The sequence below is a fragment of the Podarcis gaigeae genome (genome assembly GCF_964106915.1).
Source record: "Podarcis gaigeae genome assembly, chromosome: 18".
In the NCBI taxonomy this organism is placed as follows: Eukaryota; Metazoa; Chordata; class Lepidosauria; order Squamata; family Lacertidae; genus Podarcis; species Podarcis gaigeae.
In genome coordinates this window covers 10220371-10242671 of record NC_139696.1, presented here as the reverse complement: position 1 = coordinate 10242671, position 22301 = coordinate 10220371, and the positions used below count along the sequence as shown (strand labels likewise).

The 22301-nt window shown below is 46.0% G+C and overlaps 1 protein-coding gene and 1 long non-coding RNA gene across 6 annotated transcripts; both read left to right on the top strand.

The window, feature by feature from the left end:
- Positions 1-363: 363 nt before the first annotated feature.
- LOC310835502 lies at positions 364-1534 on the top strand. The gene is made up of 3 exons (XR_014559682.1): positions 364-1006; positions 1108-1359; positions 1408-1534. It is a non-coding gene; the product is annotated as an uncharacterized lncRNA (long non-coding RNA).
- Positions 1535-3195: 1661 nt separating this feature from the next.
- Positions 3196-21231, top strand: KLHL26 (kelch like family member 26). 5 transcript variants are annotated; one of them, XM_083720423.1, is made up of 5 exons: positions 3263-3407; positions 6085-6199; positions 10201-10609; positions 11002-11184; positions 16063-21231. In XM_083720423.1, exons 3-5 carry the CDS (start codon positions 10530-10532, stop codon positions 17642-17644), a joined length of 1845 nt encoding a protein of 614 aa, XP_083576549.1. In that variant the 5' UTR covers positions 3263-3407; positions 6085-6199; positions 10201-10529; the 3' UTR covers positions 17645-21231. The 5 variants fall into 5 exon arrangements, 4 of the variants coding, with proteins under 4 accessions (XP_083576550.1, XP_083576547.1, XP_083576549.1 ...); XM_083720424.1 differs by lacking the exon at positions 10201-10609 and having other exon boundaries at positions 3196-3407; XR_014559716.1 differs by lacking the exons at positions 3263-3407; positions 10201-10609 and having other exon boundaries at positions 6067-6199; positions 16063-18176; positions 19842-21231.
- Positions 21232-22301: the final 1070 nt, after the last annotated feature.

The following is a 22301-nucleotide window of genomic DNA, read 5'->3' as shown; positions in this document are numbered from 1 at the left end:
AATTTATACTTCCTTATGTGCTCTCTCTCTAAATAAATAGTTTATATGTATTTTCTATACTTAATATAGAAAACCTCTATCTTCAGTACATTTTATTTTATTTTATTGCTGATGCAAATAAAGATTCTTCCGATTCTAAATAATTTATAAGATAAACTATCTTATATTTATAAGAACATTAAGGTAAGATAGCATGCTTTACGTTGCATGGAAAATATATATTGTGCATTCGGCCGACCCCTGTGATACAGTGTCTATGCTTATAGCACTTACGTGTATTGTGCTATAGATACTGTAATATATAACTCGTTTATAAGGTACGCTGTCTATAACAATATAACTATTTCACTCTGCCATGTCTTCCATTATCTTCTTCTTCTTCTTAAGGAAAAATTCACCACCCTCATTTAAATACATGCAAAGCAACAACAGCAACACTGAAACAGACTGACTTGATCTTAACAGAATTAAAAGTGAAGCCTAAACAGAATTAAAATGTAAAGAGATTGCAATAAAAAAGAAGGTGCCCTTTCGTGAATAGCGGCATTTGCGTGCTTTTTGTGTTTTAAAGGAAACATTTGGTATTTGCACTGCTAATTGCGATGAGAGCTATAGATAAGAATCATTATAAAAAAATGAACATACAGTATATATTTTAAGAGAGACAAGTAGATGTGCTTTTAAACGGACATTTATATTTCATATACTGTAATGCTGTGTCGGGAGAATGGACAAGCCTGCGCCTGTGTGCTTTCAAACTGACATTTATATTTTATATTATGAGGGAAAGGCAATGCGCCTGTGTGCTTTCAAACGGATATTTACATATTATATATTGTGTATAGATGGGCGAGTCTGTGTTCGTGCACATTCAAACTTAACATTTATATTTTATATATTAGAGAGCAAGTCTGCGCCTGTGTGCTTTTAAACTGATATTTATATATTATATAGTGTATCTCTTAGATGAGATTTTATATTTTATATTAGAGAGAGGGACAGGCAGGTCTGCTCCTGTGTGTTTTTAAAATGATTTTTTTATAAATATATCAAGAGAGGTCTGTGTCTGTGTGTTTTTTTAACTGTTATTTATATAAATATATTGAGGTCTGCGCCTGTGTGCTTTTAAACTGGTATTTATATATTATATAGGGTATCTCTCTGATGAGATTTTATATTTTATATTAAAGAGAGGGACAGCCAAGTCTGGCCCTGTGTGTTTTTTAACTGATATTTATATAAATATATCGAGAGAGTTCTGCGCCTGTGTGCTTTTAAACTGATATTTATATATTATATAGGGGCATCTCTCTAGAGAGATGAGATTTTATATTTTATATTGGAGAGAGGGACAGGCAAGTCTGCGCCTTTGTGCTTTTTAACTGATATTTATATAAATAGAGAGAGGTCTGCACCTGTGTGCTTTTAAGCTGATATTTATATATTATATAGGGGCATCTCTCTAGAGAGATGAGATTTTATATTAGAGAGAGGGACAGGCAAGTCTGCGCCTGTGTGTTTTTTAACTGATATTTATATATTATAAATATCATATATATGATAATATATATGATATAAATATCATATATATCATATATATCATATATATATATATCTATATATATCTATAGATATATATATCTATATCTATTTGCTTTCGTAGATTTTCACGGGTACAGGAATGCAGGTTTTGGTGTCCTCGGGTGTCTTCCCGTGTAAAAGTTGGGGTGTCTAGGCGACGTTTCGACGAGGTCTCACTCGTCATCTTCAGGCTGGTGCTTTCGGCTTCTTGTTACTGGAACAGAGCGGGATCTCAATGTTTGAGTTCCTATAAATACTGTAGAGGGGGTGTGGTGTCTAGCCTCCAATGTTCTGGGCAGAGAGGAAGTTCCCAGGCTAGTGTGCCTTTTCTTCTTTTGTTCCTTAATTACTTGAGAGATACCTTGAGTGATTTCTTGAGTGATATCCTGAGTACCACTTAGGTGGGTCATTAGGTGTGGATTAGTTGCTAAAGTCTTTGTGTCTTGACCTCTTGAACTTTGTGAAGAGTTTTCCTGAGAAGATGGCTGTATTGCACTTAGTTGTGCTTTGGCTTGGCTTCGTGTATAGGGGCGAGCTGTGGTTTTGTGGCTTGTGTCAGCCAGATCTGTGTAGGGATTGCAGGGGGGTGCAGCATCCGGAGGTGCCACCATGGATTGGCTACTGGATGGTGTCAGTAATTCATCTGTGGAGAGGGTCTGGGTTTGGGTCTGGTGTGGTTGATTGGTGTTGGCGTTCTGTGTGCCTCTGGATCTGGTGTCAGTTTTTGTGGGGAGGGCTAATTTCCAGATGTCTGGCAAGCGGGATGTGTCGTCATGCTTGTTCATGTTGTGAGGGTGTTTCTCTATCTCGATGGCTTCCATGATTATTCTCTTGTGGTGATGTTCCGTGTTAAAGAGCAATTTGGAATCTGCAAAATTAATTTCGTGTCCTGTTTCTTTCATGTGTTGGAAAAGAGAGGAAGTTTTTTCTTCTTTTTTGACTTTAGCAACTAATCCACACCTAATGACCCACCTAAGTGGTACTCAGGATATCACTCAAGAAATCACTCAAGGTATCTCTCAAGTAATTAAGGAACAAAAGAAGAAAAGGCACACTAGCCTGGGAACTTCCTCTCTGCCCAGAACATTGGAGGCTAGACACCACACCCCCTCTACAGTATTTATAGGAACTCAAACATTGAGATCCCGCTCTGTTCCAGTAACAAGAAGCCGAAAGCACCAGCCTGAAGATGACGAGTGAGACCTCGTCGAAACGTCGCCTAGACACCCCAACTTTTACACGGGAAGACACCCGAGGACACCAAAACCTGCATTCCTGTACCCGTGAAAATCTACGAAAGCAAACATCTATATATATCTATAGATATATATATCTATATATATATATCTATATATATATCTATCTGTGCTTTTAAGCTGATACTTATATATTATATAGTGTATCTCTCTGATGAGATTTTATATGTGTGTTTTTAACTGATATTTATATAAATATAGCGAGAGAGAGACGTGAGGAGAGCCGTGTCTGAGGCGATCTTTCCAGCCTTCTCTTCTCCTGAGGTAATATGAGAAAAAGGCGGGCTGGCCTCGACTCCGCCCCTCGCTCCGCCCCCTCCGCACGTCATCACGCCCCGCCTTCCCGCCTCCCGGCCTGCTCTGAGGCGCAGCGTCGGCGTCGCCTGGAAGGGGAAGCCGGGCCTGGCGAAGGCCTGAGGCGGCGTCGGCGGCGGGCAAGATGGCGGAGTCCGGAGGGGCCGAAGCCTTCGCCTCCGCCGAGCGGCCGCCCACGCCCAGCGTCGCCGGGGGAGGCGGAGGGAGCGGCGGCGGCGGCGGAGGAGGAGGCGGCGGCGGCGGCAGCAGCAGCAGGTGAGGAAAGAGGGAGGAGGAGGGAGGAGGAAGAAGAAGAGGAAGAGGGGCGCCCGCTCTTGATGCGGGAACTCCCTGCACTTGACTATTTGGTACCCGTTATTCTTGCTGCTTTCCTTTCCTTGCAGCACATCATTTATTAAGATTTTTCTTTATAATATTTTATTAAGTTTTAAAAAAAAACAATAGACAAATAACCAAAAAAGAAAAAAACACATACATTACAAAATACAAAAAATACAAACATTTAACATAGGAAAGATAAAAAAGCAAAAAAAAAACACAAAAAGAAAAAGCAAGAATCCCTCTTTTTTAAAAAATTTTCATCTTTGATTCACTTATTTTCCTGACTTCCTCACGCCTCCCTTTTTTGTATCCCTTTTAAAAATTAGTTCAGCAAATTCATATCCAATTAATTTATCTATTTATCAATCCAATCTTATTTTTTACCTTGTTGCTAGAACCCCTTCAGTTCATTTCAATGTCATTAACATTCAAAAATTTTACAATGTTTCTGTAAATAAATTTTAAATTTCCTCCTGTCTTCTTCCACCGACTCTTCTCCCTGGTCTCGGATTCTGCCAGTCATTTCCGCCATTTATTAAGATTTTTCTTTATATTTTTTAGCGCTGTTTTTGCTATTTTTGTCATGCTTAGTGCATCGGTTAGTTGTTGCTTTATGTTCATTCTACATTATTTGTTATTATCATAGCACTTAGCATATCGTTGTTGCTGTTCTGTCGTTATTTGTTGCTATCATGATATTTAGCATAGAATTGTAGAAGTGGGAGGGACCCTGAGGGTTATCTAGTTCAGCCCTCTGCAACGCCCAGTGTGGGACTCGAACCCAGAACTCTGGGATTAAGAGTCTCGTGCTCTGCTGAGCTGTCCCAGTCTTTGGGGTTTCATTGTTGCTCTTCTGTTTTATCACATGCATATCATTATTTTGCAGTATTTGTTGTTGTTGGTTAGAGCCGGGTGCTGGTAATGCCAGGGTTGCAGGTTCGATCCCCGTATGGGGCAGCTGCATATTCCTGCATTACAGGGGGTTGGACTAGATGACCCTCAGGGTCCCTTCCAACGCCACGATCCTACAATTCTGCAATTTATTATATTGCTGCTATTCTGAATTTATCCTGTTACTATCATTAATATTTTATATCACTTTTCATTATATTAATAATAATAATAATAATAATAATAATAATAATAATAATAATAATAATTTATTATTTATACCCCGTCCATCTGGCTGGGCCTCCCCAGCCACTCTGGGCGGCTTCCATAGAAACCAAAAATACAGTAAAATATCACACGTTAAAAACTTCCCTGAACAGGGCTGCCTTAAGATGTCTTCTGAATGTCAGGTAGTTGTTTATCGCTTTGACATCTGCTGGAAGGGCGTTCCACAGGGTGGGCGCCACTACCGAGAAGGCCCTCTGCCTGGTTCCCTGTAGCTTTGCTTCTCGCAATGAGGGAACCGCCAGAAGGCCCTCGGCGCTGGACCTCAGTGTTCGGGCTGAGCGATGGGGATGGAGACGCTCCTTCAGGTATACTGGACCGAGGCCATTTAAGGCTTTAAAGGTCAGCACCAACACTTTGAATTGTGCTCGGAAATGTACTGGGAGCCAATGTAGGTCTTTATCAATGTATTTATATCATTGTCAGGCTTTATTTTATCATATGCCTTGCATAATTATTTTATCTTGATTATATCTTTGTTAGTTTTATTTTATTGTGTTCCTATCATTGTTATTTTACGTTTATTATCCTTATCATTGTTACTGCTTTATTCCTATCATTATTCCTTTATATTATTTATTATTTTATCACAATATATTTTTGTTGTGTTGTGTTGTTGTTACTTACCGTGTCTAATTTGTGGCTGGGGCAACCCAGTCAGATGGGGCAGCATATAAATAAATTATTACTATTATTACTATTATTATTAGTACTACTACTTCTATTTCCTTTTATTTTAGTATGTTACATTTATTGTTATTTTGACCATCGTGGTTGTATCAACCACAGAATAGTAGTAGTAGTAGGTGTTGTAAAAATAATAATACAGTGGTACCTCTGGATGCAAATGGGATCCGTTCCGGAGCCCTGTTCGCATCCTGAAGCGAACATAAGATGAGTTTGTGCGTGCGCGGGCTGCGTTTTGCCGCTTCCATGTATACGTGTGACGTCATTTTGACCGTCTGTGCATGTGCGAGCGGTGAAACCTGGAAGTAACGCACTCTATTACTTCTGGGTCGCTGCAGAGCGCAATCCAAAAATATTTAAGCTGAAGTGTATTCATCCCGAGGCATGACTGTAATAATAATAATAATAATAATAATAATAATAATAATACAGTATATAAACTCCCCCTTTCTAAAACACGGCCCATCAAACAGCATAGGGTCATATAACTGTAGAGTTGGAAGGGATCCCTAGGGTCATTAGTCCAACCCCCTGCCATGCAGGAATTGTTTGCCCAGTGTGGGACTCGAACCCACAACCCTGAGATTCAAAGTCTCATGCTCTACCAACTGAGCTACACCCCCCCCTCGACAATTTAGCTGACAGGTATTACAAGTAAGTTTGTTCTAGGTAAGCTCAATGGTAGGTCACTTTGTTGAATGGCTATGTGTATTTTGCTAACAAATGAGCAAGCTTTCCGGTTTCACAGAGTACTTCTTCAGGCTGGATGTTGAAGGTGGAGATAGTTGTCCTCGACCACGTTGCAAAAGCACCAATCTCCTGCTTGAGAGACAGAACACAGGAAATGGCCTTTTCTATCCCAGGTCAGATAATGAGTTGATCTCGCTTGGGGTATTGTCTGCTCTGTGTTGACTGACAGCTGGACTGTTGACATCAGGCAGACCCCTTCCCTGTATTCTTTCCAGCACCTGCTTAAAACATTTTATTCTAGCTTAGCCTATCTAGACAAGTAGATGATGACTTAGAGAGAGAGAATGCACTACCATTTGTTTTAATCATTGCTTAAATATTTTTAATACCTGCTTTTTAAAAAAAATCAACAGTGTTTAATGTTTTCTTTTATATTGTTGTGAACTGCTTAGAGCTTCCTAGTTTTTTAAAACAAATGACCAAGTGGTATATAAGTTTTGTTTAGTAATAATAACAACAACAATAATAGTAATTTTTATTGCACCCTGCCCATCTGGCTGGGTTGTCCAGCCACACTTCCAGCATATATAAAAACGTAATAAAACATTACACATTATAAAACTTCCTACTACAGGGATGCCTTCAGGTGTCTTCTAGGAGTCTGGTAGTTCTTTATCTCCTTGACATCTGCTGGGAGGGTGTTCCACAAGGCGGGCGCCACTACTGAGAAGGCCCTCTGCCTGGTTCCCTGTAGCCTCACTCCTCACAGTGAAGGAACCACCAAAAGGCCTTCAGTGTCTGGGGTGGATGACGGGGTGGAGACGCTCCTTCAGGTATACAGGGCCGAGGCCATTTAGGGCTTTAAAGGTCAGCACAACACTGAGTTGTGCTCTGAAAAGTACTGGGAGCCAGTATAGATCCTTTACTATATAGCACAGTATAGATCCTGTGTCATATGGTCCCGGCAGCCGCTCCCAGGCACCAGTCTGGCTGCTGCATTCTGGATTAGTTGTCGTTTCTGAGTCACCTTCAAAGGTAGCCCCGCGGAGAGTGCATTGCAGTAGTCCAAGTGGGAGGATAGCTAGAGCACGTACCAGAGTAGATGCGTCTCATTCTGATCTGTGGAGCCAGGTATTTGCTCCTGAGCAAGAGTGAAAACTTGCAGCCTCCTAACTCAGGTCAGTTGTGCTTTAGCTCTTAAGAGATCCTGAGTGCCCTGCATTCTCGATTCAGTTTAAAACATATTGGTGGACGTTAAAAAAACCACACACCTGCCAAAGGGGAGACTCTGCGGGACTTAAGTTTTAGCCCACCACTGGCCTATAGGGCTTCAAATATCCTTTCCAGATTTAAGAAACTCCTCGCTCCGTGCACTTGCTCAAGAGAGGTGGTGTGCTCTTGTTTTGTACGGTGGTGAAAGATCTGAATTGTTTCAGTAACCATGGATACCGCTAATTTATCTGAAGGAGGCTGACTGTATTATATGTATATATGCTTTTAAAAAAAATTCTAATTGCCATTTTAGAAGCGGAAAATGTGCCTTCTGTGTAAGCATGTAACTTGAGGCACTAAGTGAGCAGCGTTTAGTAGAATAGCATTAGGTTTTAAGTATGCTTAATGCTTCCCTCCTTTATTTTCCGGTTTGTGTGCCTGGGATAAAGTTTAAGACGACTTCTTCGTCTTCTTCTGTTGCTGCTGCAGTACAAATCCAGAATGATGCATCTTGTGCTCATCAAAGCATTTGATGAAAAGAAGTTAAGGGTCGTGGGGTAGGATTAGGATGATTTTCCACATACACACGAAATGTGCACTAAGCCAAGCCACAGTTCATTCTACCGAGCTGCTGGGAGAATTCAGTCTGCAGAGCTTGTGACTCTTAATCTAGCAGATTCCTGAGTTGCAGGGGGTTGGACTAGATGACCCTAGTGGTCCCTTCCAACTCTATGATTCCATAAACAATTTCCCTTAGTCTTCTAACTTCTTCTGCACATCTCCAATCAAAAGGAGTTGGAAAAGAATAGCTTGTTCACAAACGGCATCGTAGCTTTGTTGTATCTTAATGGGATCATTTCAGTGCTGATCTGTCTTATGAGTTTGTTCGTTGAATTTACAGATAGGTAGCCGTGTTGGTCTGCCATAGTCAAAACAAAAAAAAATTCCTTCCAGTAGCACCTTAAAGACCAACTAAGTTAGTTCTTGGTATGAGCTTTCGTGTATCTGAAGAAGTGTGCATGCACACGAAAGCTCATACCAAGAACTAACGTAGTTGGTCTTTAAGGTGCTACTGGAAGGAATTTTTTTCGTTGAATTTGTTCTGTTTAGGATTTTCTGTGCCTCCTTTCAGCCACAAAGGCCCCATGGGGAAAACCCAAAACAGTAAGCAGTGCACAGTACAGTAAAATCAATAGAATACTATTAATAACTGGGAGGGGGAAATGGACACATCACTACTGTAATACCATCCAACAGCAGCAGGGAGGAAAGAGTTGTTTCTTAAAATATATATATTTTTATTAAACAATTTTAACAGAACAACTTATCAATCAAGAGTTAATTGAAATGGGGTGGGCCATTTCTCTGTAGGGGATGAAAGTTAAGATATAGTGATAAGGGGGGATCTGGTCCTTTCTTTTTCTGTTTCTTCTTACTTTAATTTCTTTCTTCTCTTTACTGTATTTCCTGTAGATTGGTTTGTTTCTTTTACTGTGTTTTTGAAATCTTCATTTAAAAGTCCCCCCCCCCCAAATTAACGGCATCGAATTTCATTCTGGGCGCTAGGAAGGGACATGGGTTGGCAGACAGTGTGTGTGAGAGAACTGTGTGTCCTGCTTATTTTTTTACTGCCCCCCCCCCGTCAGTTACCTCAAGGAAATGTGGCCCTCCCCAGAAAAAAAGAGTTCCCCTTCACTGAATTAAAACAATCCAGAAAATAGGTTTACCATGTGCCTAAATCACTGCTTCCCAAACTTACGCTTCTCCAGCTGTTTTTGAACTACAACTTCCATCATCCCTAGCTAGCAGGGATCCATAGTTTTTAAAAAACAGCTGGAGACCCAAGTTTGGGAAACCCTGGGCACTAAATTCTCCAGAAAAGAGGATGCCAAATGGACCATTCTAGGAGAGAAGGTTCTGGTAAGGATTACAAAAAAGCTAGCTGATGCAAGGGGTTGTGGATGTCCCAGCATATTCAGAAGTGAAGCGGGAGAGATTTGGGGACCCTGCTTCCAAGCCCTAGTCCTGTGAGCTAGCCAGGGGCACCTCACCTGGACGCTGTCACAATGGACACTTCAGCCCAGCTCAGGGGGCAGGGGGAATCCATCTGCCTCAGCTGGCAGCTGCAGTTTGCTTTCATGCTTCTCATGGCACCCAATGCTGGTGGTCCCAGACTGATCAGGTAGGTGCCAGTCTGAGATGTTGTGGCTGAATTGTGAAAATACCCCTGCTTGCTCTTTGGCTAAAGCAGGCTAGGGAACCAAGCTTTACTTAGGAATCTATTGGGATACCTGCCCTATACCAGGTCCCTCCAGCTCAAGATCATCTACACCGACTGGCAGTGGCAATTTGAATAATAATAGTAATAATAATAATAATAATAATAATAATTATAATTATAATTATAATAATTATAATTATTATTATTTATACCCCGCCCATCTGGCTGGGTTTCCTTAGCCACTCTGGGTGGCTCCCAACCGAATATTAAAAACACAGTACAGCATTAAACGGGATGCGGGTGGCACTGTGGGTTAAACCACAGAGCCTAGGGCTTGCCAATCAGAAGGTCAGCAGTTCGAATCCCCATGACGGGGTGAGCTCCTGTTGCTCGGTCCCTGCTCCTGCCCACCTAGCAGTGCGAAAGCACGTCAAAATAGGTACCACGCCAGCGGGAAGGTAAACGGCGTTTCCGTGTGCTGCTCTGGTTCGCCAGAAGCGGCTTAGTCATGCTGGCCACATGACCCAGAAGCTGTACACCGGCTCCCTCGGCCAATAAAGCGAGATGAGCGCCGCAACCCCAGAGTTGGCCACGACTGGACCTAATGGTCAGGGGTCCCTTTACCTTTACCTTACAGCGTTAAACATTAAAAACGTCCCTAAACAGGGCTGCCTTCAGATGTCTTCTAAAAGTCAGATAGCTGCTTATTGCCTTAACATTTGATGGGAGGGTGTTTCACAGGGCAGGCGCCACTACTTCTCCAGGGTTTCAGGCAGAAGTTTTTGCCAGCTGTGTCTGGAGACTCCAGCAATTGAACCAGCGACCCTCTGAGTGCAAGGCAGATGTTCAGAATAGACTACCCTGTTCTGCCTTGGTCAGACCACACCTGGAGTCCTGGGCGCCACAATTTAGGAAGGATGTTGACAAGCTGGAAGTTGTGCAGAGGAGATGATCAAGGGTCTGGAAACCAGGCCTTGTAAGGAATGGTTGAAGGGGCCGGGTGTGTTTAGCATGGAAAAGAGGAGATAGGATAGCCATCTTCAACTACCTCAAGGGCTGTCAGATGGAAGATGGAGCAAGCTTGTTTTCTCCTGCTCCGGAGGATAGGACCTGAACATATGGCTTCAAGTTACAAGAAAGGAGATTTCGAGTGAGCATCAGGAAAAACTTCCTGACAGTGAGAGTTGTTTGACAGTGGAACAGTCTCTCTGGGTTGCTTGTGGACTTTCTTGGAGGTTTTTAAGCAGAGGTTGGATGGCCATCTGTCCTAGATGCTTTAGCTGAGATTCCTGCATTGCAAGGGGGTTGGGCTGGATGACCCTTGGGGCTCTCTTCCAACTCTACACTTCCAGGAGGGCATCATAGGCCTTGTGGGAGAGGGGATGCTGGGCTGGATGGGCCCCCTTTGGCCTGATACAGGTGTGCTGCCGAGCTTTGCCCGCCTTCCTGCGGCCCTGATTGTGTCAGTTATACAGGCCAGCAGTTTGAAAGCCTCTCTCTCTGTTTCCTCTTTCCACCCATATCACCCCCTCGTCCTCGCAGCATGGCAGACAAGAGCAGCACTTTGAAATGCACTTTCTCCGCCCCGGGCCACAGCGCGACACTCCTGCACGGCTTGGCCTCCCTCCGGGCTCAGGCCCAGCTGCTCGATGTCATCCTCACCATCAACAACGAGATGTTCCAGGTCCACAAAGTTGTCCTGGCTGCCTGCAGTGACTACTTCAGGTGAGAGACCCGGAGCACCCCCTCACCTCTGCTCCAGCGCTAGGAGCTCAGATATGGTACCTTAAACCTAGCTTACGGTTGCCACAACAGAATGTCTCTTTCTTTTTATAACTTGTTTATAAGAAAATACAGAACACTATTGTACAGAAAAGAGAAAGAGGAAAAAAGAATAGACTGGAAGAATAACTGAAAAGACACTTTATCACATTTATATTGTGCATATCTTATCATTTACCCACACATCGAAAGGCAGGCTCTCCAAGCTCTCACCTGGGTGCCTATCTCCTCTCCCAGTCTCCCACCCTGACTGAGATCCTTTTTTAAAAACAACAACAATTTTATTGAAAGTTTTAAAACATATTAAACAATAAAATTCAAACTCGCACTTAAGAAAATACAAATCACAATTGTATGGAAAGGAGAAAGGAAAAAAAAAGAATAGAGAGAGAAGAACTAAAAAGACCCTTTATCACATATTGCAGCATGTTGGGGGGTTGGACTAGATGGCCCTCCGGGTCCCTACCAGCGCTACAATTCTATGATCTCAACTACATTGCTTGGCTGTAGCTTGGCCTTAGAGCCGTTCACTTGTCCCAGTATGCAAGAAGGAGAAACACACACAATGGAAATGGAGATGGCATGAACTATGGACTAAAGCAGAGGTTTTTAAACTGTGGTCTTTGAGTTCCATTTTGTGGCCTGTGAAAAGGCTACAGCACAGTCAAATATCTCTGTACTCAGCCCTGAGCTTAAGTTTCCTTGATATGACTAAGGTGCCCAGAAAAGGGGTCCATGAATCGTGCAGCAGCAGGACAGAAGGACAGGATGTGTGTCTGTTGCTGCTCATGAGTCAGCTGTCTTGATGGAGAGGTCAGTTGCTGGAAATCTCCACATCGGCACAGCTGGACCTGTGACTGGCTCCCAGGGAATTTCAAAAACTGTTCTTCCACCAGAGGAGGCAGACTGTCTTCTCTGGAAACAGTGCAGGAAACCGTCCCTGTTGGTGTTAGGTGAAGGGGGGGGGGGAGGAAGGGAGACCATCTCTTCTTAGTAAAGGTAAAGGGACCCCTGTCCATTAGGTCCAGTCGTGGCTGACTCTGGGGTTGCGGCACTCATCTCGCTTTATTGGCCGAGGGAGCCAGCATACAGCTTCCGGGTCATGTGGCCAGCATGACTAAGCTGCTTCTGGCGAAACCAGAGCAGCACACGGAAACACCATTTTACCTTCCCGCTGGAGTGGTACCTATTTATCTACTTGCACTTTGACGTGCTTTCGAACTGCTAGGTTGGCAGGAGCAGGGACCGAGCAACGGGAGCTCAGCCCGTCATGGGGATTCGAACTGCCGACCTTCTGATCGGCAAGTCCTAGGCTCTGTGGTTTAACCCACAGCGCCACCCGCGTCCCACCTCTCTTCTTAGAACGGCCCCTAAATCTGTGGTACGCAGGGCATCTGTTTTGCATGCGGAAGGTCCCAGGTTCAGCTTGCAGGCAGGGCTGCGAGAGGCTCCTGCTTGCAACAGCGGAGAGCGCCTGCCAATCAGTGTGAACACTACTGAGCTAGATGGGCCAATAATCCGACTCTTTGTGAGGCAGCTTCCATTGTCCCTGAGAGCGCAGCTGGAGCCCATGTGGAGCTGCTGTGTGGCCAGGGATTGCCAGGGATGATGGGAGTTGTAGTCCTACAACATCTGGAAGGAAAACCTACATGCAGGACCTGAGTTCAAAAGCACTCCCCTCACCCCAATCGGCAGCAACTGGTATTCTGAAACATTACTGTCTCTTGACTGTGGAGACAGAGCACAGCCATCCTGGCTAGTAGCCGTTGAAATTAGGCCCTGTGATTTCAGCAGGTTTACTCTATAAGTAAAACTGAATTGAACACCACCCTGTTTTTCTAACCCCCTTTTAAGAACTGAATTGGCACCGACTAAGAGCAGGCGAAAGAAAGTGCTCCACAGAACACATATTCACAGAGGTGTGGCGATGGACGTGAGTTTAGATGGTTTTTAAAAAGGGGGCTTGGAGAGTTTCGTGGAGGAGGAGCAAAGAGGCACCTGTGACTTATTAGCTGTGATGTTTAGGAACGTGATGTAACAGAAACGTTTTGGCCCAGCCTCTGCGGAGGGCTTCTGCCATTGTGTAAACTTCCTGGAGGCCCCTGATTGCTGCAGTGGCAGGCCGTGGGTTCCATAGGGTTGTGTGGCTACCGCAGTGGGAACTGTAGTTCAGAGGGCACCAGGCTGGGGAAGGCTGAATCAGACGGGCCTCTGCTCTGATCTAGCAGGGTGCCATCAGAGCATATCACACCGGTCCTAAAGGATCAACACTGGCTTCCAGCAGTGTTGGTGCTGACCTTCAAAGCCCTGAAGAAGTGTCTGCACCCCCATTGCCCAGCCTGGAGACTGATGTCCATTTCAGAGGGCCTTTTAGTTGCTCCCTTACTGAGAGAAGTGAAGTTACAAAGAACCAGGCAGAAGGCCTTCTCGTTGGTGGCACCCTCCCCGTGGAACGCCCTCCCATCAGATTGTCAAGGAAATAAAGAACTATCTTGACTTTTAGAAGCCACCTGAAGGGAAGCTTTTAATGTTTGCTGTTTTATTGTGTTTTCAGTATTTTGCTGGGAGCATCCCGGAGTGGTGGGGCAACCCAGCATATTATTATTATTATTATTATTATTATTCCTTCAGCTGTGCTCCCGCTTCTCAGCCTGATGACTCACCCCTCCCCACCCACACAGCGGCTTGCTTTTCATTCCCCCTTCAGACTTGATATCTGGGGGGCTTGGGAAAACTCCCACCACCATTGGGGCAGAGGATCTAGGATGAAAGCCTTGGCCACGTCCTTGCTGGGTGTGTGTGTGTTTTGTTCTGAGCATATAGAAGTGGCGAGTAAGAGCCTCAATACCCATCTCCCACACTGGCCACTCCATACTTGGCACTCACCACCCTTTCTCTGCCTTCTTGCAGCTGCTGGTGTTAAACCCTCCTTGCTTTTTGGCTACCTTCCGAGATTTGTGTGTGGGTTAATAATATTATTATTAACTTTATTGGCGTTAGTTTCCCTAGTAACATCAAACCCCAGAGGTTTATTGCTCTTCCTAACAGGCAAGTGATTATCGGAGGCAGATGCTAATGGCTCTTGTCCGACTGAATTTGTGCACTTATGGTGCTGGGCCATAAGTGCATCAAGAGCTTCTTTGATAACTTGGGTATGTAGAGGATCTAGTAGCATGTTCCTCCCTTTTTGTCCCCCCCGCCTTGTCCCAATTTAGGTTCAGATCAAGGGGGCGAGGGAAAGGCGGCTCTGAAAAGCTTTTCGCCTCTTCTTTCTTTAATCTGGATTTCAGGGCTACGAAGTGTCGTCTTCTAACAACACCAGGATTATTTGACCGTGCCTCTCCGGACTTTTAGCTTGCCATTGTTGATAAAAAGCCTTCCTCCCGCTCCACAACAGCTTAAGATATGCCAGCATCATAATACATAAAGCTTCCATTTGTTGCCCCTGATGAACAATAACCATTTATTGGCTTAGCCGGTCACTGAGCTGTGGGGAGGGAACTCAGTGCTTTGATTTTCCAGAGTAAAATTGACCTACATCTGGGCTGAGCTTAGACAAAAGAGCTACAAATTCTCTTCTTCCCACAGACCCCTGTTGTTAGTCAACTCCCTTTTCATTTACCTGTCTGCCAAGCCCTTTCCTATCTTTTAGCATCTCAAGAGGATGCTTGGACAGTTCGCCTAAATATGCCAACAATTTCAGGGTTCCAGAAAAGCTGAACGCTGGTCAGAATAGAAAGTGGTGAAAAGCCATCAGAGAAGGGTCAGGGCAGATTTCTCTAGGGAAGGAGTTTCCTTAGCTGTGGGGCAGCTGCAAAGATTCTTAAATTTTATTATTTTTTGCTATTTATTAAATTTATTGGCCACTTTCTTTACCAAGGTAACTTAAAACACATAAACGTACAGCACAAAAGAAAAAAAACAAAAGGTAGGGGTGAACCATCCCACCCAATCAAAGAGCCTACAGATAATTAAAAGTCAAGGGAAGGCCTGGTAGAAAAGGAATACTTTTGCCTGGCGCCTAAATAATACGCAACAATTGGAAAATGTTTGCAGAATACTTAAAAACTCAGTGTAAAGATGTTAAAACGCAAATAGGATTTGAGCAGGAATAGCAGTGAGGGTGAACTTTTTGTTTTTCTTGTGAGATAGGGTGAACATATAGAGTATAATATGCCACATAAATTCAAATTTTGAGGGAACCAGGGAGGGTTGGAGGGGAAGTCATAGCTGGAATGATTGATTGGTAAATTTAAAATGTTACTGAATTGCTTATTTGTTAAATACTACTACTACTACTATGGGACGTGGGTGGCGCTGTGGGTTAAACCACAGAGCCTAGGACTTGCTGATCAGAAGGTTGGCAGTTCGAATCCCCGCGATGGGGTGAGCTCCCATTGCTTGGTCCCTTTTCGTGCCCACCTAGCAGTTCGAAAGCACTTCAAAGTGCAAGTAGATAAATAGGTACTGCTCCGGCGGGAAGGTAAACGGCGTTTCCGTGTGCTGCTCTGGTTCACCAGAAGTGGCTCAGTCATGCTGGCCACATGACCTGGAAGCTGTACGCCAGTTCCCTCGGCCAGTAAAGTGAGATGAGCGCCGCAACCCCAGAGTTGGCCACAACTGGACCTAATGGTTAGGGGTCCCTTAACCCTTTACTACTACTACTACTACTACTAGAGTTGGCCGATGGGTTAAAAGGATAACTTTAACTTGGTGGAAACGGGAGTCACTCAGCAGCCTTTAGGGAAGCTGCCTGTATTGACAGCTAGGAATGGTGAATCTGAATACTCTCCTCTCTCTCTTGGGCTCTGTGACATCTAGGGCCATGTTCACTGGCGGAATGCGGGAAGCCAACCAGGACGTGATTGAGCTGAAAGGCGTCTCTGCGAAGGGCTTGAAGCACATCATCGAGTTCGCCTACAGCGCCGAAGTGACGCTGGACCTGGACTGCATCCAGGACGTCCTCGGGGCGGCCGTCTTCCTGCAGATGGTGCCAGTGGTGGAGCTGTGCGAGGAGTTCCTCAAGTCTGCCATGAGCGTCGAGACCTGCCTCAACATTGGGCAGATGGCCACCACCTTCAGCCTTGCTTCCTTGAAGGAGTCGGTGGACGCCTTCACCTTCCGCCACTTCCTCCAGATTTCCGAGGAGGAGGACTTCCTCCACCTTCCTCTCGAGCGCCTCGTCTTCTTCCTCCAGAGCAACAAGCTCAAGAGCTGTAGCGAGATCGACCTCTTCCGGGCCGCCATCCGCTGGCTGCAGTACGACCCAGCGCGCCGCGGCAACGCCAGCCAGGTCCTCTGCCACATCCGCTTCCCGCTTATGAAGTCCTCCGAGTTGGTGGACCACGTTCAGACTTTGGACATCATGGTGGAAGACGTCCTGTGCCGGCAGTACCTCCTGGAGGCTTTCAACTACCAGATCCTGCCCTTCCGGCAGCACGAGATGCAGTCTCCCCGCACCGCCATCCGCTCGGACGTGCTCTCCCTCATCACCTTTGGCGGCACGCCCTACACGGACAACGACCGCACCGTGAGCAGCAAGGTCTACTACCTGCCGGATGGCAGTGCCCGGCAGTTTAAGGAGCTGACGGAGATGGAGGTGGGCAGCAGCCACACCTGCGTGGCGCTGCTGGACAACTTTGTCTACGTGGTTGGCGGGCAGCACCTGCAGTACCGCAGCGGCGAGGGGGCGGTCGACGCCTGCTACCGCTACGACCCGCACCTGAACCAGTGGCTGCGCATCCAGGCCATGCAGGAGAGCCGGATCCAGTTCCAGCTGAACGTCCTGCACGGCATGGTCTACGCCACAGGAGGCAGGAACCGCTCCGGCAGCTTGGCCTCTGTGGAGAGGTACTGCCCGCGGACCAACGAGTGGAGCTATGTGTGCTCGCTCAAGCGCAGGACGTGGGGGCACGCTGGGGCTGCGGTGGGGGGCAGGCTGTACATATCGGGCGGCTACGGGATCTCGGTCGAGGACAAGAAGGCCCTGCACTGCTACGACCCCGCCATGGACCAGTGGGAGTTCAAGGCCCCCATGAACGAGCCACGAGTCCTGCATGCGATGGTCAGTGCCAACAGCAGGATCTACTCGCTTGGGGGCCGCATGGACCACGTTGACCGCTGCTTTGACGTCCTGGCGGTGGAGTACTACGTCCCCGAAGCCAACCAGTGGACGACGGTCAGCCCCATGCGGGCGGGGCAGTCCGAGGCAGGCTGCTGCCTGCTGGAGAAGAAGATCTACATCGTTGGGGGGTACAACTGGCACCTGAACAACGTGACCAGCATCATACAGGTGTACAACACAGAGACGGATGAGTGGGAGAGGGACTTGCACTTCCCAGAGTCTTTCGCTGGCATTGCCTGCGTGCCGGTCATCCTGCCACAGACCACAGCTCGGAGGTGACCACCTGAGATTTCAGCCCAGTCTCCCGAGGCATCGCATGCCATAAAAGATATACATTCTGGCCTGCCCCGTTTTGGAAAATAAAATGTTTTGTTTCCACGGCAGGCGAGCAAGGTCTTCCACCTTACCCTCTTGTCCTCCATAACTTTTCGACAACTTGTGTTCCGTCCCTGCTGGGTTGGAGGAGGTTCTAAGGAAGACTGAGCTAGGATTGTGGTGGGGTTTGTGCGAGAAGGGATGGGTGGTGCTCCCCATTAACTCCTCCCCCCCATCTTGCAGGTATTTTTTAATTTTAAAAAGAAGCTCCTTTCTCCTCCCCTCCACCCCCCAAAATTATGAACTGCGGAGTTTTTACTGCACGCCAGAGCACTGGTGCATGTGAGTTCGTTTGGTCTGGACAGTTTAAAAGAAAAGAGAAAAAAAACTAAGGACATCCTGAACTTCCGAAAAAGCAATAAAGGAGGATGAGGCAGCTGGCTGGGGTGGAGGAACTCACAGAGGAGATGAAAAATGTGTGATCTCATCCTAACAGGTGTGCCTGTTCACTCCCCCCCCGAAAAGCACATTTTAAACACAAGTACATTGCACACTAGTTTGGGTAGTCTTCTTTCTCTCTCTCAAAAACCAGAGTTCCCAAACTACATTCTGTGGAGCAGCGGCAGCCCACAAGCTTCGTCCTAGTGGTCCGCTGCGTGTCCCTGAAGGAACGGCAATAGAAGCTGCTGCTCTGTCGCCTTAAGTGGCCTGAGAGGAGTGGAGAGGATTAGCAGCAAAATGGAACAGGAAGCTAGGATTGGGATTTTCAAAACAGCATGTAAGGAATAAAGCAATTCAAATGCAATTAGCAATTGTGCAGCACCTAGAACAGCACGGTAACAGGCAGAAAAAGAAATTGAGCTTAAGGTTGGTGCTGCCACCCTGCTTCCCCATGTTGTTCTCGCAGGACAGCAATGCTCCCCCAGATTTCCCAGTTTTAAGTTGCTTGGGGCTGCCTTTCCCAAGTCAGCTGCAGCACACCTTAACTCTGTTGCTGCAGGAGTAACTCTGGTCTGGGCCAGAGATGGGCCAAGGAGGTGATTTCTGGGTTGGACTGATTCCGAATAAGTGTTGTAGATTATAATTTTTATTAAATTTGTATGCTGCCTTCTGTTCGAAGATCTCCGGGCAGTTCACAATGTAAATTCACAATACAAAAAACACAAAATACATAATAAAAATGACAACAACAATCTAATAATCCCCCCTCCCACAACACATTTAAAAGGGGAGGGCATTGTCAATCAGCCAAAGGCCTGGTTTAATAGGAACATTTTGTATAATGAACTTGCCAAGTGAGCCTCCCTGGGGAGCGTTCCACAAATAGGGAGCCACTGTAGACAAGACCCCGTTCCGCCAGGTCTCACATCACCACACACTGCCCCTGAGCAACTGCCAGCCCCTCGCAAAGTCCACCCCACACTCTAGGGCTGACCTCCTCTTTAATTTTTAACCTGGCCTTGAACCTGCCATTTTTAATTTCCCACAATGCCTATAGTGCACTGCTGCCCTGCGGTATCATGGGAACATTTGCGCCTGGTGGCAAGCTTGCTGCTCAAAAGACGGGAAACATTTTTGTGCTTTGCATGTAGGTTGTAGAAACACAGAATTGTAGAGTTGGGCGGGGTCCTGTGGTTCATCTAGTCCAACCCCCTGCGATGCAGAAGTCTCCACTAAAGCATCCTTGGCAGATGGTTCCTGGTTCAATCCCAGTGGCAACTCCAGGTAGGGCTGTGGAAAACTCCCTGCCTCAAACCGTGGACAGCTTTTGCTGCCGGTCAGAGTAGACAACACCAACCTAAATGGACCAAGCGTCCTACTCTGCATCTTAATTTCCTATGTTTCTAGAGGGGTGCTGCATAGTGGTTGCCATGCCTTATCCCTGAAGCCAGCCATGATTATATTTCATGGAGTGGAGTTAGCACAGCTCCTCCTCTGTAGTTGCTCCCTGAGCTATAGTAGCCCCTGTGCTGTAGTGTTGCTGCTGGCTGCATCTGAGACTCTCTTAATGCATTTTAACCGCACAGGCCTGAACCACGGCTTATAGGATGGAACAAGCTACAAACCCACAAAACAAAGCAAGCTGTTTGGAATGGGCAAGAATGCATCCCTGGCCGCTCATGCCTTTTGCTAGTCAGCTTTTTCGCTTCTATCTTAACAGATCGTGGACTCTTGGAGAATTTCCCACCCTTCCCTGCCAAGATGCAAAATTAAAGCAGGCTTTTCTAAGCACGTTTCGATGCGTTGACGTTCCAAATTATTTTGATGCACTTAAAAATGTTCGAGCGGCAGGCTTTCCTCCTCTTCCCTCTCACAGGAAAGTAAAGTAAGGGGGAGGGGAGAGGCAGAGATTTACTTATCTGAAATGCAGCATTTTTTTCAGAGGATGTGTTCTGCATGTGTCGGTGGTCCAGAACTTTGAAGTGGGATGAGATTTCTAACCAAAAGACTTGTTTCTTGTTTGACTCCCCCTTTAACTTGAGAGTTTTAAAACGCACAATTTTTTTTTACTCCAATGAGATTTATTATTACTGTTCATTTCATTTCCATAGCGGTTTATATTTTAAAGAAATAATCTCAAAATGGTTTGCAACACATGAAAACATCAAATGAAACAATCCAGAATAAAACCAATTCAAGCTTCAAGGGAAATCTTTCAGATCCTTCTGTAAGTGACATTTTGCTTTCCCTCTATTTATTTATTTACCTACTTAATTTATAGAGCTTCCCCCAGCAGAAGGGCTGTAGGAAGGCAGGGTGGCGTAGCGGTTAGAGTGTCACACCTGAGAGATCAGGGTTTAAATCCCCACTCAGTCCTGAAGCTCCCTGGGGACCCTGGAGTCAGTTCCAGCCCCTTAGCCCACCTCACAGGGTCGTTGTAGGGATTAACATGGGGGGGGGGTTTGAAGCATGCAATCCTTGGAGAAAAAGGTGGGAGTTAAATGTAAAAAAATCAGCTCTTCTGCTGACCTGCTTAAGGAAGCTGGAGGGGCCAGTCAGAGGGAGATGTCAGTTGCCAGTCTGGCACCCAGAGATCTCCACATGGTTGCGATGGGTAAAAGTCACCCCACTTCAAAGTTCTGGGGAATTTCAAACACTGGACCCAACCAGCACAGGCTGGAGCCGACGGTAGTAAAAAATTCAACCTGTGGACACCAGTTTGTGGAAGCCTGCGCAAAAGAGAGGTAAGTTACTGCAGGGAAATTGCAGCACATAGCAACAGTGTGGCAAAAGGAACATAAATTGCAGGTGTAAGGTACTTCTCATGTAGCTTTGTGACTGCCTCAATCTTGCTTTCCAGGGTCTCTCTCCCTGGATTTGGGGAACGGGACAGGAGGATAAGATCTAAGTCAGTTTAGGGGTTGGCCAGGAGGAGTGTGCTTGTTCCCTCTCACATAGCGTGCCTGCTGTGTGAGAGGGAACAAGAGCGCGGCCTCGTTGTGGGTCTACAGCCACTTCGCCTCCTTTCGAACTGCAACCTCCATGCTGCAAGAACTCGCTGGTCTTTATTTACAATAAAAATGAGTTTTGATACTGCTCTGTGAAAAGTACCTGGGGTGTTTTCTGCCAGAGTTTCGTTCTTGGTGGTGGTGGTGTCCAGCAGCGCTCTCCTTAAGTTCTCAGTGCAGAAGGGGTACAAAAGTGTGCTTGTGCTCCTGTCAGATTTGCGGCACTGAAAAAACCTGTCTTGCCTCCTCCGTGCCATTTGGGCCGAGGGCTGACTCCGAGTGAAAAACAAAACTGCATATGGTCCCGTTCCCCCCCATTGTGGAGACTGGCCAAAACATGACAAAACACGAAGAGATGGAAGGTTTCTAGAAATAAAAACATGGGGTTGTCTCCAAAATTAGTCATGCTTGGTGTTTACACATTTAAAAGAGAATTGGCATGGCTAACTGAAGCCCATGGATCTGACCCACTTAAATTAATGCTCCATTAACATGGGACTAGAGTCCATCTTAGCATTGCATATAGCCTACCGTCTCTACTCTCTTCAAATACGCAGAAAGGTTGACATGCAGAACTCTCCGCCACTTCATAGGACTAACTTAGGTCCCTTCATTTCAATGGGTCTGTGAGCAGAAATGAGTTGGTTTCAATCAATATATTTATATCTATATATTGTTATAGGGAAGCGGGTGGTGCTGTGGGTTAAACCACAGAGCTTAGGACTTGCCGATCAGAAGGTCAGCGGTTCGAATCCCCACGATGGGGTGAGCTCCCATTGCTCAGTCCCAGCTGCTGCCAACCTAGCAGTTTGAAAGCACCTCAAAGTGAAAGTAGATAAATAGGTACCGCTCCAGCGGGAAGGTAAACGGCGTTTCCGTGTGCTGCTCTGCTTCGCCAGAAACGGCTTAGTCCTGCTGGCCACATGACCCGGAAGCTGTATGCCTGTTCCCTCGGCCAGTAAAGCGAGATGAGCGCCGCAACCCCAGAGTTGGACACGACTGGACCTAATAGTCAGGGGTCCCTTTACCTTTATATATTGTTATACTGAAGCTGAGGCCCCAATACTTTGGCCACCTCATGAGAAGATAAGAATCTCTGGAAAAAACTCTTGACGTTGGGTAAGATGGAGGGCACTAGGAGAAGGAGACGACAGGAGGACGAGGTAGATGGA